Raw genomic sequence first — 16,301 nt, 5'->3', positions numbered from 1 at the left:
ATCTCTAAGTGGTCTCAGTGCCACTCCATGGGACAGAGCACCACACCCAGGAGGTGTGTGGGTTACATAGTCATCACACCACGCCCAGCTCAACCCCATCAGCTATAGCAACTTACCCACCGCAGCACAGCACTTGTACAGCGCCCTGGGAATGGATCGCTCTGTGGCCCGGCATAAAGATTTGGAGGTTTTGTTGCCAGGGCTTTGCTGGGGGGGCATTAGGAGCACAGCAGGACTAGCGCTCGCTGAGTGCTAATGGGCCAGTGGGCTGAGGAAACCCCTGATCTCCCAAGGATGACGAGCAGTGATTTTGCCTGCTTAAATGGAAATATTTTCCCCCACATGAACAGCCCAGCTTCCCTCTGCTTTTCACAATCTGGTGGGGATTCTGCTTCTGTCTCTGCAGGTACAGACCCTCACAGACCTTTGTTTTGCAGCCAGCATGACATCTGCTCAGGCCAATACCTGAATGGCACAAACCAGGCATCATCATTTAAAATGGACCTAACTTCAGAATTCACAGCCAGATTCCCATGAAGTTCCAGGACCCAGTGTTCCCTTGTGCAGCTCACGGGCCACTGGGATGTTTGAAACAGGGGCTTTGCTTTCGCCTCCTCTTGGCGACCTAAAAGCTCAAATCGCTGCTGATAGCTGCTAACCCCACTGCTACACTTGGGCTTTGCTTCATCACATTCGCTTTGGCCAGTGCCAGTTCTCTTCTCCTGGGATAGATCCAGAGGTGAAAGTAAGCCGGTATGCCCTGGTACGGCGTACCGGTAAGAGCCGGTGCGCCGTACCAGGACCGGCTTTCAGAGAGGGCAATTTAAAGCCCTGGGGCAGCGGCGGCGGAGCTGCGGTGGGGATTTAAAGGGCCCCTGAGCTCCAGCTGCTGCTAACACCCCCCCGCCCCCCCGGGGCCCTTTAAATCCCAGCCTGAGCCCTGCTGCCCGAGCCCTGGGGAAGGGGTGCAGGGTGCTCTGGCGGGGATTTAATGAGCCCTGGAGCTCCAGCCACCCCTACTGCCCCGGCCCTTTAAATCCCCGCCTGAGCCCTGCTGCCAAAGCCCTGGGGTAGCGGCGGTGGGACTCCGGCAGGCATTTAAAGGGCCAGGGCGGTAGCCGGGCTCAGGCGGAGATTTAAAGGGCTCAGGCAGCTGCTACCACAGCAGAGCCCCAGGCCCTTTAAAGCTCTGCCAGAGCCCCGGGGTAGCGGAGGCAGCCGGGAGCCCCCAGGGCTCCTCAGTGATTTAAAGGGCCCGGGGCTCCACTGCGGCAGCTGGAGCCCTGGGCCCTTTAAATCGCCCCCAAGCACCAGGGCTCCCAGCCGCCTCTGCAGCTGGTAGCTCGGGCGTGATTTAAAGGGCCCCGGGCTCCCAGCCGCCACTACCGCAGCTGGAGCCCTGGCCCTTTGAATCAAGATTTAAAGGGCCCGGGGATTTAAGGCCCTGCCTCTTCCGGTTGAGGCCACGCCCCCTGCTCAGGACCCCGGCATACCGGTAAGTCCTCTAACTTACTTTCGCCCCTGGATGGATCCAATTGTAACGCAGTGCCAGCCTGGCAGACGGTACTGAGAACCAAGTGCAGTTCCCGCCTGTCGCCACCAGATGGCAATGTAACTACACCCTTTGAGACGCTGCCTTTTCTCCCTGGGGTGGTCCAGAATTCAGGCAGAAGGTTTCCCAAGCTGTGGCGAGTTCAGATGCATCAGACGCAAAAGAGTATTCACCATCAAAGCAGGTTTTTTAATTTCACGCGGTGAATCTGGCTGCTGCTTGCCTCTCTCTAGGAGTTTATTGCCTTTGCATGTGGTTAACCGACCCAAGGAAAAGGCCCTTCAGCTTTATAGCAGAGCTGGATAAACGAGCAGTGGTCCTGATCGCAGAGAGGAGTTAATTGGCACCTACCCATCCGTGTCTGTCAAGGACCAGCTTCTGCTTTCAGTGTCAATCCAGGGCAATGCAGAGCAGAACCCAGCCTGAGAACTTTACATCAGAGCAGAGAGTCCCCAGTGGGGTTTCAAAGCCATGTGGTCAGAACTGCTGAGAATGTGGCTTTGCCAGACTCTTCCTCCTAGCTGGGCAAGTGCTGCTGGGGGTCCATGCGGACAGGGTCATGCCCTGGCTTGGGCAATTTTCAGATGAGCTGAACTATGGCCTCGGGTTCCAAACGCCCCTTGAGCTCGGAGCTCTCTTCCTTCAGGGAAATCTGACGCCTGAGTCAAAGGTAATGTCCCAGCATGACTCTGACTCCAAATAAAATCTGCTTACACAGCCCTGGTGCAGTCAGGGCTGTGTGTGTGCACAAGAGAAACCAGCTCAGACAGTCTCCTGGGGCAGAGAGCCACCCCCTCAGTGACTCCTCAGACTGCTATGGGAATGGCACTGAGAGGAGTCCAAAGGGGGCCCTCCATCCCAGGCCTCACTGTACTATCCTTGGGCTTGGGAGGATTCGGGAAATGTCGATTTCACCCTACACACATGAACCACCAGAAAGAAATATTTCCATGGAGAACTCTGGACATTTGCAGCTAACCAAAATGAGACAGATCTGCTTGAGAACCTGGCGTTTGATTTAAGGACCTTTACTGTGTCTGTTCGGATATGTGATGGTGACTATTGATGATTTACCAGCTCTTAAGCTTTCACTTTTGAATCTCAACCTCTACTGTCATTAAATAATTATTGTGTGACCCCCCCCCCAGCTGCCTGATGCTCCCCCCATAATTGCCCACAACTGTGAATATTTAAATAGATAAATATTAAAAATACAGTTACAAGGAACCAGAGATTTTAGCTGTTCAAATTATTAAAAAGTAAACATGGAAATCTGCCAAGCCCAACTCTGCTCCCCCGGGTTGCACCTGCCCAGATAGCCTCTTGTCACAGGCTGAGTCCCTCAATGCCAAAGCTTATCACTGGCCCTGGTGTAAGCCAGATCCTCCCTCCATGATTTCAGATCTGGTTCCCCACCAGAAGAGCCACTCTGGCACGTTTCTGCAAGTTCATCCCACCATCACAGACCCGTAACCCCAATCCCCAAAGCCTGGGGAGGCTGGAGCTGGGGTGCTGTTAGACCCACCATAGACCTAGAAACCAGCTGCAGTATCTGGCTCCGGAGCCAAACTTCCCCAAGGTCTGGGATGGCTGGTTGCAAGTTGTGGTTTGGACCCTTCGCTACTGATCCTGGCTGGGGAGCTGGAGGGTGACACCTCCAGTCATGCCTGGCTACCTGCCTAACTGCCGTTTGCAGGAATGAGTCTTCCAGAAGGCTGGAGGGACGGGTTCCTGGGGGACAAGGTTTGCCCTCGATCCTGCATGCCCATGACGATGCAGGATTGCTGTGCTCCAATGCGTGCGAGCAGAGGGCCCGGGCAGGGAGATGTTAGAGAGCCTCAGTGCTAGCGAGTGTCAGCCCCGTGCTCCCTGGCTGGCCAGGACACAGGGTAATGAAGCAGTGGGATGGGAAAGGGCTTTTCTGTGGAGTCAAGGGCTCCAGTGAGATCCTGATCACACTAAGCACACACATAGCTACCTGCTCTCCTCTCAGCCCTGACACCAGCCACCAGAGCCAAGAGGCCCGCACAGCATTACCCCATTGCTGTAGGAACAGGTCCCGCCCGGCTCATCGGTCCTGTTTCGCTGTATCGGTCATCGATCTCAGTCTTTCAGTTTGTGCTTGTGACCAGAGCTCCGCCCGAGCCATGTGGCTGCACCGGCCACACCCTGACAGAGGCACCAGGTGCCCTGGTGGGGAGGCTTTCCCCAAGTAGGGGGCATGCCAGGCTCCCCTTGCCACATCCAATATGGAACATGCCACCCTCCCCTTGCTATGCCACATGGGGCATGCCAGCTGTCCCTGGCCACGTGCCGCCCAGGGGAGTTGCCCTCCCCTTCTCTCTGTCTCTCACACAAGAAGGGTGCGGGGAAGAGACAGGGCCACATGATGAGGCATGTGAGCTCAGGAGTGAGCGAGGAGGAAGAGTGGGTGACTGAAGGAGGAAAGGGTGGAGGACAGGGTGGGATGGGGTGGCAGTGGGGGTGGGGTGAGGGGGGGTGATTATTTCCCTGTCACTCTTTCACATTTCCTGGCCCCAGCCAGCTTCCTCTTCTGGGGCGCTCAGCCGCTCACACACAAGCACAGATTGCACTGGTTAAGCAAGGCTTTGAGCTGCCTCCTCACATCTCTCGCTCTCTTTCGCTTTCATTCGACTTTGTTCCTGCTTGTCCCTTTGAGACAATCCCAAGCTAGCAGCAGCCCAGAAAGCTGCAGAGGCATCACACCCGCTGGGGACGGTGGCTCCTGCAGCCCGCGCTGCCCATCCACTGGAGAGACAAGGACAGTCGCCCCCATGGATGCCAGCCTACAGAAACCGCTCCTGGGAGCGCCCAGCTCAGCGTATCAGACCTTCCCTCAGAGGGATGCCCACCAGCTGGACCGGGAATACATCAGGTAGGAGCTGGGCTCGCCCCGCTGCGCTCTGTGCCTGGGGGCAGGGGTCTGACTGATGGGAGCCCAGGTGTGGCCATTGCTCTCAGAGAGGAGCATGTAGGAGTGATACACCTGTACTGGGGCTGCTCCTCTCCCCGCCTGTGCCCATTTCAGTGGGGTTGGGAGAAAGGCCTCATCTACTCCTCACTGTCCGGGACCATTATTGAGTCATTGGTATTCAAGTGGCACCCGGAGCCCCAGGCAGGACCCAGAGCCCTGCTGTGCCAGGCGCTGTACGCACACACTGAGAACCAGGCCCTGCCACACACAGCTCGCTGTTTAGTTTAAGACCAGAAACAATGACTGAGTGTAACAGATGCAGCTGGTTCAAACTGGCACCGCTCCCTTGGTATCGACAAGGCTATGCTGGGAATGCTGCGGGGGGGGGGGCGAGATGAACTGCAAGCCGCTTACACGCTGTCCTGGGCTACCAACATGCACAGCTAGATGGCCCTGAATGGCCGGGACACCCCTCTGTCTGGCCCCACTGCGACAGGCCCTGTGCCCACGGGGAGGTCGGAGCCTAGCAGTCAGCGCCCAGAGCTCTGTTCCGCGGCTGGCTCCTGCTCAGATGAGCCAGACACCAGGACTGCTGGCTTTGCCGGGCTGGTGGGGCTGAATGCTAAGGGCACCGGGGGTGCGTGGGCTTGTGTGTGTGTAGAGGGGGTAGGGCTATAGGGGGAGAAAGGATTGTCCAGTGGTTAGGGCTGTAGCCTAGGACCTGGGTTCAAGTCCCTGCTATGCCACAGACATCCTGTGTGACTTTGGGCAGGTCACTTCGCCTCTCTCTGCCTCAGCTGCCCGTCAACACAACAGGGATGAAAGCCCTGCCCTGCTTCCCAGGGCGGGTGAGGGGGGCTGTGAAGATGCCGACACTAAGGACTGTGAGGTGCTCACACACGACAGTAATGGGGGCCAGATAAGCATCTCTGGGCTCGTCTACACCGTACCAACAGACCCACAGCAGCAAGGCTCAGCACCTGGGTCCACTGACTCCGGCTTGCTGGGCTCGTGCCGCGGCTCTGAAACCCCCCGGGGAGGGGAGGCTCTCAGAGCCTGAATGATTACACTGCGAATTGTAGCTCCCCAGCACCAGCCCTGGGCGCTGAGACTCGCTACCACGGGGAGGGTTTGCTGGGTCGATGTACCCTAAGCTGGGCAGATGTGGGCTTTGGCCTGGGGTGGGAGGCTGGTTTGGGTCCCGCTCTGGGAGAGTGACAGCTTTGTGTTCTGTGACTGCACGGCCCCTACCCAGGGCGCGCCTGGGCACCGGAACTAATAATAAACAACGATTTACCAGCTTTCAAAAGGTAAACTGCCCCCAGACAGCCCCCTCCCCAGCTGCCAAAGGGAACGGAGGAACTGCAGTGCACATGGAGGCAGCCCCACCACCACTTCTGCATTCTTCAGCCTCGGGTACATTAGGGTTCCTGGAACCTGAAAAGCAGGTTTAAAGACCTCACTGACTTTGGAAGGGCTCATATTTCACAGCCCAACCTGCCTGAAGTCTCCAGCTGCCCCCCTCCCCACCCTTATAACCCACAAAGTCCTGGTCTCCCACTCACAACGGGACAGCTTAAAGGGGGGACACTTACACATGGGCCCATTATGTACAAGGGACTACAGTTATGCATTAATAATAATGTCGTGTATAATGCGCCCCCGTCCCCAGGCGCCGCTCAGGGCTCCACACAGCAAAAAGGCCGTTGACAAGCCCATTCCACCCACATGCTCCAGAATCTGTAACCAACAAAATCAAGGAGGCCTGGAAAAGAGGGGCCCAAAGGTAAAGCGGGGGTTGGGGGTGGGGCAACAGAAGTGCCTGGGAGCCTAGTGAGGAAAATCCTTTGGGATAAATAGGGCTTGATCTCATTCTTTATTCTGTCGAGAGAAATGTTAGCTTAATACACCCACAACCACCCCCGCCCCCAAACACCTGTCCTCTCTTCCCTGCTCCATCTCTTGTCCTGTCTTTCTCCCACAGAACCCTTCAAAACAAGCGGCTCTTTCTAGCAGCTTTCGCTGCCGTCCTGGGGAACTTCAATTTTGGGTACGCGCTGGTTTACACGTCCCCTGTGATCCCTGCCTTGGAAACATCCAACATCCCCGCCTTGAAAATCACCCGGGTGGAGGAATCCTGGTTTGGGGTAAGAATGGGCGTTTTCCTCTGCCTCCGTGGCGAGTCGCCCCGCTGAGGGGAACGGCACACACATGGCAGCCGAGCTGCGAGAGGCGATTTATGCCGATCCCGTGCTGGGAGATGCTGGGTTAAAGAGCCCTGCATTTCCACACGGGACTAGTCGGTCCCAACCCGAGACCCCTTGAAGGGCCTATTTTTCAGAGGGTGGGTGCTCAGCACTCTCTGGAAATCAGGCTCCCTTTTTAGGGATCTCAAGTTGGGCCCCCCCAAAAAGTGAGACCCCCCACAGTCACCAGGCGCTTTTGAAACCGTAGGCCCCGGTGACTGTGAAAGGGCAAAATGTGCGTATGTCGCTCCAGGGCGCCACCAGGTGGCTGGTGATGGCGGGGCTCTGACGGGGGAAGGAATGGAATGGCGGTCAGGGCGGGAGGAAACTTCCAGGGCTCTGGCCAGGATACACAGGAAGGCCCGAACGAGGGTTGGTAGGAGACAGCAGCTCCACCAGAGAGAGGTTTGCAAATCTGACAGTGACTCAGAGCCAGGCTGCTGGGAATCCACGGGAGTTTTGCCATTCCGGTCACTCGGGCCAGGCCGTCCCCCCCCCCGACTTGCTGTGGGAGGGCACAGAGCCGCCATGTACCTCCCACGCACCCTCCTTTTGCAGTCCGTGTTCACGCTGGGAGCTGCCGCCGGAGGCCTCAGCGCCATGCTCCTGAATGACCGCCTGGGTCGGAAGCTGAGCATCATGTTCTCAGCCGTCCCTTCTGCCGTCGGATACGCCTTCATGGGCAGTGCCCAGGGAGTCTGGATGCTGCTGCTGGGGCGGCTGCTGACGGGCTACGCAGGCGGCGTGACGGCGGCATCCATACCGGTAACGAAGCGTCAATGAGTTAACAGGGCAACGGCTCATTGCCTCTCCCCCTCCGCTCCTCCCTCCCTGGGGCATTAGCCGAGGCAGCAAGTTCGTCCACGGGCTGGAGACGGGGCTCCACATTTAATCCGCTGTCGAGGTTACCCCGGCCAGGCCTTGGGACTTGGGATGCAATAACCAGGCCCTACTGCTGCTATAGTAATTGACGGCCTTGAACGTCACAGCAGGGTCAGGTGCCTGCTCGGGGCTTGGTCATGGGACACAGGTGACCTCCCTTGCCGGGCACCGAACCCGCAGTGCCCTATTACTCTGTGGCGATTGGGCAGCCTGTGTGCAATGAGTTGGGTGCTTCTCCCAGGGATGCCCCTCCTGGCAATCGCTGCAGAGAAGTCAAGCGTTGAATGGGCCTGACCACTGAGCTGCCGTCTGACTTGCACAGTTGGTTCCTCCGAGTCTGGGGGAGGCGCAGGGAGGCAGGGAGGGGGGCAGTTTCTGTGCTCTGGCTAAGGAGAGAACTAAGGCCCTGAAAGCTGTCAGTCGGCACCTTTCCGCACCACTAGATGCGCACGCCCACAGGAAGAAGTGAAGAGCCAGTCTTTGCCCTGTGCTGCCGTCCTCACCACAGTTACTTCCTCCTACATGCAGGATGCATTGACAGTAATATCAGCTCAGGGTGGCTTAAAATAGGGAAGACAGAAATTGGGCAAGATTGAAAATAACCGGGCTGTGGCCTTGCTCCGTTTCTTGCCCTGACAACAGAGACGACTCATTTAGAACAGGTGTCAGAGTAGCAGCCGTGTTAGTCTGTATCCGCAAAAAGAAAAGGAGGACTTGTGGCACCTTAGAGACTAACAAATTTGTTAGTCTCTAAGGTGCCACAAGTCCTCCTTTTCTTTTTTCATTTAGAACAGTGCTCCTGCTTTCCCACTGGCTTTTCCCAGGACGCCCCTGGCAGGCACGCTGCAGAGTTTGGGGAGTGACGCACACCCCTTCCTGCCCCATAACCTGTTACTCTCTTCTAGGTCTATATCTCCGAGATCTCTCACCCTGGGGTCAGAGGAGCTTTGGGCGCCTGCCCTCAGATCATGGCTGTCCTTGGCTCCCTCATCCTGTATGCCCTGGGCAAGTACACACCACAGAGACTGTTTTCCTTTCGTATTCTGAGGGGTCACTGGGCAAATCATGAATATGTGAATGAAAAGAGGTAGAACCTAGTGGAAACTCCAGGAGAAGCTAGGGTGACCACCCAGCTAAGGTCACCACAAGGGATGAGCGTGCATTGCAGTAGCATCTTGGCAGGAGACTGTTGAGTCTTGACTCTTCACTCTACAGAGGAGACATGGGAAAACCCCAGCGGTCAGATGGGTACAGATAATGACCACATGCCCAGTGTGGGTAGATTTGCAGCAATTAAGTTGCTACTACAATGACTGGGCACCTCAGTCCCAGCGTCATCAAGAACGAAGAAAGGTTATTTCCACCACTGTGTGCAGCCCAGAACAGCTGGCCATGGAGGAACTCTTCTCCGTTTCTATTGGGTGCTGCCAGCTGCTGGAGGCAGGACACCACATTCGATGGGCCCCTGGTCTGTTGGGAGTGCTGGGATGGGGTCCTGCAGAGAAAGGAAGGTCTAGCCAGCTGCCGTCTAGCAAGAGTGGGTTGAAACTTTTCCACTGAAACACTTTTTCTGATGGAAAATGGCTTTTCCAAACAGGATTTTTCATGAAAAATGGCCATTGTGTCCCAAATTTTGATGCTTTTGTTGAAAAACAAAAAAATTTTCAATAGCTGAAAATGTTTAGTTTTTTTTGATGAAAACACACAAAAAATGATTTTTTTAATGAAACCAATTTTTTTATTTGAATCAAAACTTTTGGGGGGGAGGGAAGGGGTGGGGAGATCATTTCCTGGGCAGCCCTGCCTTTAACATCCTGCCGCTGCTTCCTGCAGGCCTGAAGCTCTCCTGGCGCTGGCTGGCCGTGGCTGGGGAGGTGCCGGTTCTCACTATGATCATCCTGCTCTGCTTCATGCCCAACTCGCCCCGTTTCCTCATCTCGAAGGGGAAGAACGACGAGGCGGTCAGGGTGCTGCGCTGGCTCCGGGGACAGAACACGGATTTCCGCCGGGAATTTGAGCAAATCAAAGAAAGCGTGAGGCAACAGGTGCGGTGGGATGGGGCCTCTGCACTGGGGCATGCTGGGAATTCATACAAAAGAACATTAGAAACACAGCCTCCTTTCCCCCCCTCCAGCTCCCATGGACGGTAAGCATTACCCTGTGTGCCTGACTGCGAGAAGCAGAGTGGCCCAAAGTATGGGGCCTCAGGACAATTGGGTTCTGTTTCCAGCCCTGCCACACACTTGCTGTGTGACCTTGGGCACATCACCTTCCCCTCTCTAACGGGGTAATGAGACTTCCCCACCATTGAGCAGAGCTTAGAGACTGAGGGATGAAAACGACCCAGGATTTCTCACCATTCACCTGCTCTGTTCTTTACGTGCCAGATCTGGCCCCATGAGTGCAAACGCGTGTTTACCTTTCCGCTCTCTGTCTGTGTGTCTAGAGCAGACGGATTTCCTGCGCGGAGATCAAGGACCCATTCATTTACAAGCCAATCCTGATCGCGGTGCTAATGAGGTTCCTGCAGCAGCTCTCGGGCGTCACCCCCATCCTGGTGTATTTGCAGTCGATATTTCAGAGCACAGCTGTGATATTGGTAAGTCCCACAAGGGACCTGACCTTCCACCTCGGGTCAATCATATAAGAACCCGGAGAGTGTTTTGACTTTCAGCTAAAGCCTCGGGTACTGGCCCCACTGCAGGAGACTGAACCCGATAGCCCCCCTCTTCAGAGCTGCTCTGATCCATCCTATGGCTCTTTGCTCCATGGCCTAGATATTCAAGTGACTAGTGATTTTGGGGGCCCAACCTGAAACAGCTTAAAGGGGGCTGGTTGCACAGAAGGCACCCGCCCCCGGAAAACCAGGTCCCTCTAAGGAGTCTCAGGTAGGGCACCAATAAATTGAGATGCTCAAAATCACTAGTCACTTTGCAAACTGTAGGCCCAGCATGTGTCATCTTCTGTCATTCTGAGCCTAGAGAGGCTCCACAGGTCATCCCCAATGGCACAGGCATGGACCGGGGGGTGAGGGGCATGTGGGTTCTAGTAAACACAAAGTATTTGTACTGGGGTATTGGCCAATGCTCCCCAAAGCTGTGCCCTACCCTGGGGGCAGGATGGCTTCCCCGTTCAGCCACCTCAGTCTGCTACAGAACATTTTAATGGCATTAGTGCTGATGTCCCAGTTCCAGTCAAGTGCATTCTGCCCAGGAAAACGTCCGTGGCAATTGCCGGGTGCCTGCATCAAACCCAACTCATGGGCAGGGCTGAAGAGAGATTCCCCTTTGCTGCTCTGTCCAATGCTGGGTTGGACAGGACATGGCTCTCTGACTCACACCACCCTGCCCATCGCGGAAGCCCTCTTCACTCCTCCTGCCAAGCCTTCCACCTCTCTCCTCTTTGCTCCCCACATGCACTGGGGTGGGGAAGAGCAAACCTTTCTTGAGTTAAAGGCAAAAAACCTATTATCCCTGTAGAGCAAATCATACACCAAGCGGAGCCTCCTCTCTGTGCACTGCAGTCAGGGAGAGAGGGAGACCCCAGGCTTCCAAGGGGGAGTTGTCTCTGGCCATGTCTGGCCCCCTGCTGTCCCAAAGCCATGGCCATAAACAGTGGACTCCATGATTGCCAGTGGAAATTCACTCACAGAACATGGGGGACAGAACTTGGGACCTTCAGCTTCAAAGTCCCAGGCTTCTAGCATTGGAGCTAATGGCAAAATTCCTCAGAGGATGTGGGTGACAGCCCCATACTCCAGCAGATCTGATGTGCCAGCCATTGGTGGGCGATGGTGGGACACAGACACACACACCAGTCGTACTTTACCCCAGGCAGTTGGCAGCCTGGTTTATTAGATCTAACTAAAGGGACCATTCTACTGTGGCTTTCACAGAAGTAACAATAGCTAAGTTCCACGGCTACGACTGAAGGTGATGCAAGCAGGAACCTGTACTGCCTCAGATCTTGCTTCTCGCTTTCCTACTATTTGATTATTTGTTTGTTTTTACTGTAGAAGCCGGAGTACGATGCAGCTATCGTAGGGGGAGTTCGCTTGGCGTCTGTGCTCATCGCCGCTGTCTCTATGGACAAAGCTGGGAGGAAAATTCTTCTCTTCGTATCAGGTATGTCTAGCCCCAAATTCCAGAGAGTTTTATCTCCCGGGGTGCTGGGCGAATGCTAATTCATGCGATGGTGCAGCCGTGGGGTGCTCCAGTGGCTCGTTTCCTTTGGAGCAGAGTGGGACAACACAGCTCACCAATGGGTCTGACTCCCGGTCTCAGGCCTGTGTAAACCAGGAGGCATAACTCCATGGAACTCGCTGGAGCTCCACGGGGGGAAAACTGGGCCTCACCTCTTCATTTCACCTTTTTGTTTCTTTATTCTTGCGCTCTGTTAACAGCTGGGATCATGTTTGCCTCAAACCTGATCCTGGGGCTCTACATCCACTACACGTCGCTGCCTTCTCACAACTCTACCATGGCCATCGTTAATGGGACCCTAGTGAGTCCAGAAAGCCTTACTGCAGAGCCCTCCGGCTACATCACCCTCATCCCCCTGGTGGCTACCATGCTCTTTATAATGGGTATGAACCGAAGCTACAATCCATATTCCAGCTGCAGAGGTGTCCCCCGTCCGGGACTAACCAACCTGGGCCGGTGTGATATGAGCTGGGGAGGTTCCATGCTGGGGCAGGGACTGGGGCAGGAAGGAAATGTTTCTCGGGAAAAACAGTGTTTATGTGGAGACCCTCAGAGGTCTGGGGTGTTGGAACCAACGGCATAGGCAGAGGAGGGGATCAGAGGCACAGTGAATGTCCCATGAATATCACCATGAATATCACCACCATATATTGTCCCATGAATATCGCCACCACTTAGGGGGCTGTAATCAGCAAGGGCTGGATGTGAAGATGGATCCCTCACTTTGAAGACCGGCTAGTCTTGGTAGAGTGCTGGTTGAAACGGAAATAGGAGCAGTCATGGGTCAGGGATTGGCAGGGAACTTTTCCACTCCCTACCCACTATGGTCCTCTGCTTTTCCCCTGATCTCTCCCTTTTCTCCCACCAGGTTATGCCATGGGCTGGGGCCCCATCACCTGGTTGCTGATGTCAGAGATCCTCCCTCTGAAGGCCCGTGGGGTGGCGTCAGGCCTCTGTGTCCTCGTGAGCTGGCTCACAGCCTTTGCGCTGACTAGATTCTTCCTGCTGGTCGTGGTAGGTACAGCTCGTGGCGGCACGCGGAGGTTGACCTGAGGGAGGCCTTCGGGGGTTGGCTCTTTATTTATTTATTTATTATCATTTTTCTAACTGGTGCTAGGCCCTCCAAGGCTGCCACCCCGTGGGAGCAATATGGCAGAGACAGCCAATCCTGTCAGGGACGCGGACAAGGGACACCACTCTTGGAAGGCAGCACAGTCAGGAGAGCTGTAGCACAAAGATGAGACCTATTTTATCCAGGCATTGGTAGCTTTGCCCGCTCACACCATTTTATCGCAACTCTTGCGATATTTGGTGTTTTGCTTAAAGCCCCAGCTCCTGGAGTCAGGTGATGACCTGAGAATCTCAGCTTTCTTTTGTTTTTTAAAGTATATTTCTAGCCCTCATGATTGCACTGCCAAGCTTGAAACCATGACCTGAGTGCGACTTTGAGGCCCAGACACCAGAAGGCAATAGAAAGAACCTGAAAATTATTGTTATTTTTTTAAATCTCTTTTTTCAGGCCCCAAAATATCATACCTGGGGTTGGCATTACGAGTTCCTCCAGAACTTCATGCAGACACATGAACACTTAGTTGGCCCACATATGACTTTCCACCAGGAGGTCTCCAAACGTCTTGCAAAGGAAAGTCAGTGTCACTGTCTCCATTTTACAGATGGAGAAGCAGCAAGTGGAAGCTCAGGGTCACACTTCAGAGCTGGGAATACAACCCAGCTGTCTTGACTCCCTGCCTGGTGATTTATCCACTGGACCACACTGCCTCCCATTAGCCCCTTCCATCCAAGGCACACTAAGTATATTAATGAAACAAGCCTCACTGTCTCCACATTAGAGGGGGAAACTTGGATGCAGAGAGATTAGGTGACCTGTGCAGGCCCACACACCAATTTAGTGGCCGAGCTGTGAACCAACCTCATATCTCCTGCCCCCACATCCCCATGCCCGTGCCTTAACCCCAAGACTATCCTTAGGTCTATAAGAACGGCCATACTGGGTCAGACCAATAGTCCATCTTGCCTAGTATCCTGTCTTCTGACAGTGGCTGGTGCCAGATGCTTCAGAGGGAGTGAACAGAACAGGGGAATTCTGAGTGATCTATCCCCTGCTGTCTAGTCCCAGCTTGTGGCAGGGAGAGGTTTAGGAACACCCGGAGCATGGGGTGCTTCCCAGACCATTTTGGCTAATATCCACTGTTGGACCTATCCTCCGTGACCTTCTCTCATTCTTTTTTGAACCCAGTTGTACTTTCGCCCTACACAACATCCCCTAGCAATGAGTTCACTGTGCATTATGTTCCTCTCCATGTATGATGTCTGAGGACACAGAGGGAAGGTGTCGACTTACCGCTTCCCTTCATTTTCCCCAGTATTTTGCTGACCCACTCTTTCAATGGCTCTCGGCTCCCGAGTCACACGGGCACTTTGTCCTATTTTCCAGCAAGACTTCGGCCTTGAAGTCCCGTTCCTGTTCTTTGCGGTCATCTGCGCAGGGAACCTCATCTTCACAGGTTGCTGTGTCCCAGAGACCAAAGGCCGATCCCTGGAGCAAATCGAATCCTACTTCAGGACTGGGCGGAGATCCTTTATGAGGAACCACATATGAGGATCCTTTAGGAGCACCACCCTTCAGCTGAGCTTTCAAGACAAAATCTGACATGCAAGGGGACAAGAAAATTTTTGTGCTGGCATTTTCTCTGTGCCAATAAGGTGTGCATACATCAGGCATGCAGGCTTGTTGGTGACTGTCTAATTTTGGATGGAACCATTGTCTTTGAGAATCACACACTGGAATTTCACCTCCTTTTCATGAGTCACTCAACACTAGTCTAAGGGACCTTTGGTCTCTGGACAGAATGTTAACGACCTGGAATTTCTATCTGTGCTGCTAATTTTAACCTACATAACAATACCAGCTCCAACACAGTACTGGATGTAAAGAGAGCTCCTTAAAGACAAACAAACAAGAGTCTGTGGACCAGAGAAAACCAGCAGTTTCTTAACACAGCCTGTAAGAGCAAAGCAGCCCAGGGGAAGCAGGGTTTGAAACAAGAGCTTACATTGTTGGCCACTGCCCAGGGTGGGCTGGCAAAGGCCCCTCATGCAGTTGTAACAATAAAGTGGTTTTGACGCCAATGATCGTGGGCCATGAGACGTCACGTTGATTTGTAAGGAAAGGCTCTAACACTCCAGGGCAGCACCCTGCACTGCGGGAGACCATGCTGTCCTGATGACCCCTCCCAATGCACAGCTCCCAGACACACACCAGGGAAACGCCCGTTCTTTTGTGCAGCGTCACTTGGAGTCTTACAAGCACAGTGATTTCAAAAAAGGCAGCGAGAGAGAGAGTTTTTCATATAAAAAGCTGCCACATTTTATTGCTAAAAATGCACATTACACCAGATGCCTAATAAACAGGAGTGAGACCAAATGCAGTCCACACAGAAAGGACCCTTAGAACAGAACAAAGAAAGGGAATAGAAACAAAAACTCAGCGCTAGTGCAGCTGCCCTACTGCAGGAAGACACATTAGGTGCAGACAATACTTTTGCTGTAGCTACAGACAGGTCCTTCTCCTGCCAGGGATTGTTCTAACAAAGTGGGCATGAGAGCTGGTTTTCTTCCCATGTTCAGCCACTGAAGGAGGCAGGGGAACGCCTCTCTTGGAGATGTATTGGCCCTCCCATCTTTGAGATTTCAGCTACACATGGTTAGCAACACCTTGCCACCACCATCCTCAGCAACATCACCACAGGGCTACCCCAGTCTCTTGCAGGCTGATGGTCTCACTATAGCACCAGCCAATACCCACACTATCCCTGGGTTAAACACAGCCATGCAAGTAGCTTGTAAAGGTTTTGAATGGCAGCCCATACCAAAGGAGCTTGGAGTTTCCAGAACAGCAAAGACCCAGGTTTGGACTGACTGTCCAACCATTCATCCAGCCACACGAACACTGTATCCGCAGATGACTCACTGACTTGCCTGCTCCCTTCCATTACTAGTACGCCTCAATGCACTGGAACTGGGAGCAGAGGGATGAAATTAAGACATGGTACATTTGGGCTGGATATCAGGAAAGGTTTCCTAATACTGAGACCTCCTGTACTAGGCTGGAGAACGGTCCCCACGGGCAGTGTTGGAACTCCCACCAGATGAGACATTTCACACTGCATGGGACAGATGAGTAGAAGGTAGAGATGGGTCAAAACCAGAATTCCAGATCCAAACTCCTCTGAACTTCAGGAAATTTCAGATCCAGACCCAAACTTTGCAGCTCAGGCCCGTATCTACCATGCACTGGCTCGGGTTTGATTAAGTGTGACCCAGCACTAAGGGTTCCCTGCAGCTCTCACTTGAGTCACAGATGCTCAGCACCTTTGGAAGTCCTGCCCAAGACTTCTTCCATCTCAAATGCATACGGACCAAATCCTGAAGTCTCTGAAACGCTCATGGAAGCCAGTGGGCAT

The 16,301-nt window shown here is 54.1% G+C and overlaps 1 protein-coding gene across 2 annotated transcripts; it reads left to right on the top strand.

Moving 5' to 3' along the window:
- Positions 1-3,886: 3,886 nt before the first annotated feature.
- Positions 3,887-14,970, top strand: SLC2A6 (solute carrier family 2 member 6). 2 transcript variants are annotated; one of them, XM_037879947.2, is made up of 10 exons: positions 3,887-4,448; positions 6,472-6,634; positions 7,292-7,498; positions 8,521-8,620; positions 9,449-9,660; positions 10,062-10,214; positions 11,631-11,739; positions 12,018-12,200; positions 12,686-12,831; positions 14,273-14,970. In XM_037879947.2, the coding sequence occupies exons 1-10, from the start codon at positions 4,348-4,350 to the stop codon at positions 14,435-14,437; spliced, it is 1,539 nt and encodes a 512-aa protein (XP_037735875.1). In that variant the 5' UTR covers positions 3,887-4,347; the 3' UTR covers positions 14,438-14,970. The 2 variants fall into 2 exon arrangements, with proteins under 2 accessions (XP_037735875.1, XP_037735874.1); XM_037879946.2 differs by having other exon boundaries at positions 3,900-4,448; positions 14,202-14,970.
- Positions 14,971-16,301: the final 1,331 nt, after the last annotated feature.

Source organism: Chelonia mydas, chromosome 16 (assembly GCF_015237465.2).
Source record: "Chelonia mydas isolate rCheMyd1 chromosome 16, rCheMyd1.pri.v2, whole genome shotgun sequence".
NCBI classification, from domain to species: Eukaryota; Metazoa; Chordata; order Testudines; family Cheloniidae; genus Chelonia; species Chelonia mydas.
Note: the sequence above shows the minus strand (reverse complement) of the source record. Positions and strands in the feature narration are given on the sequence as shown.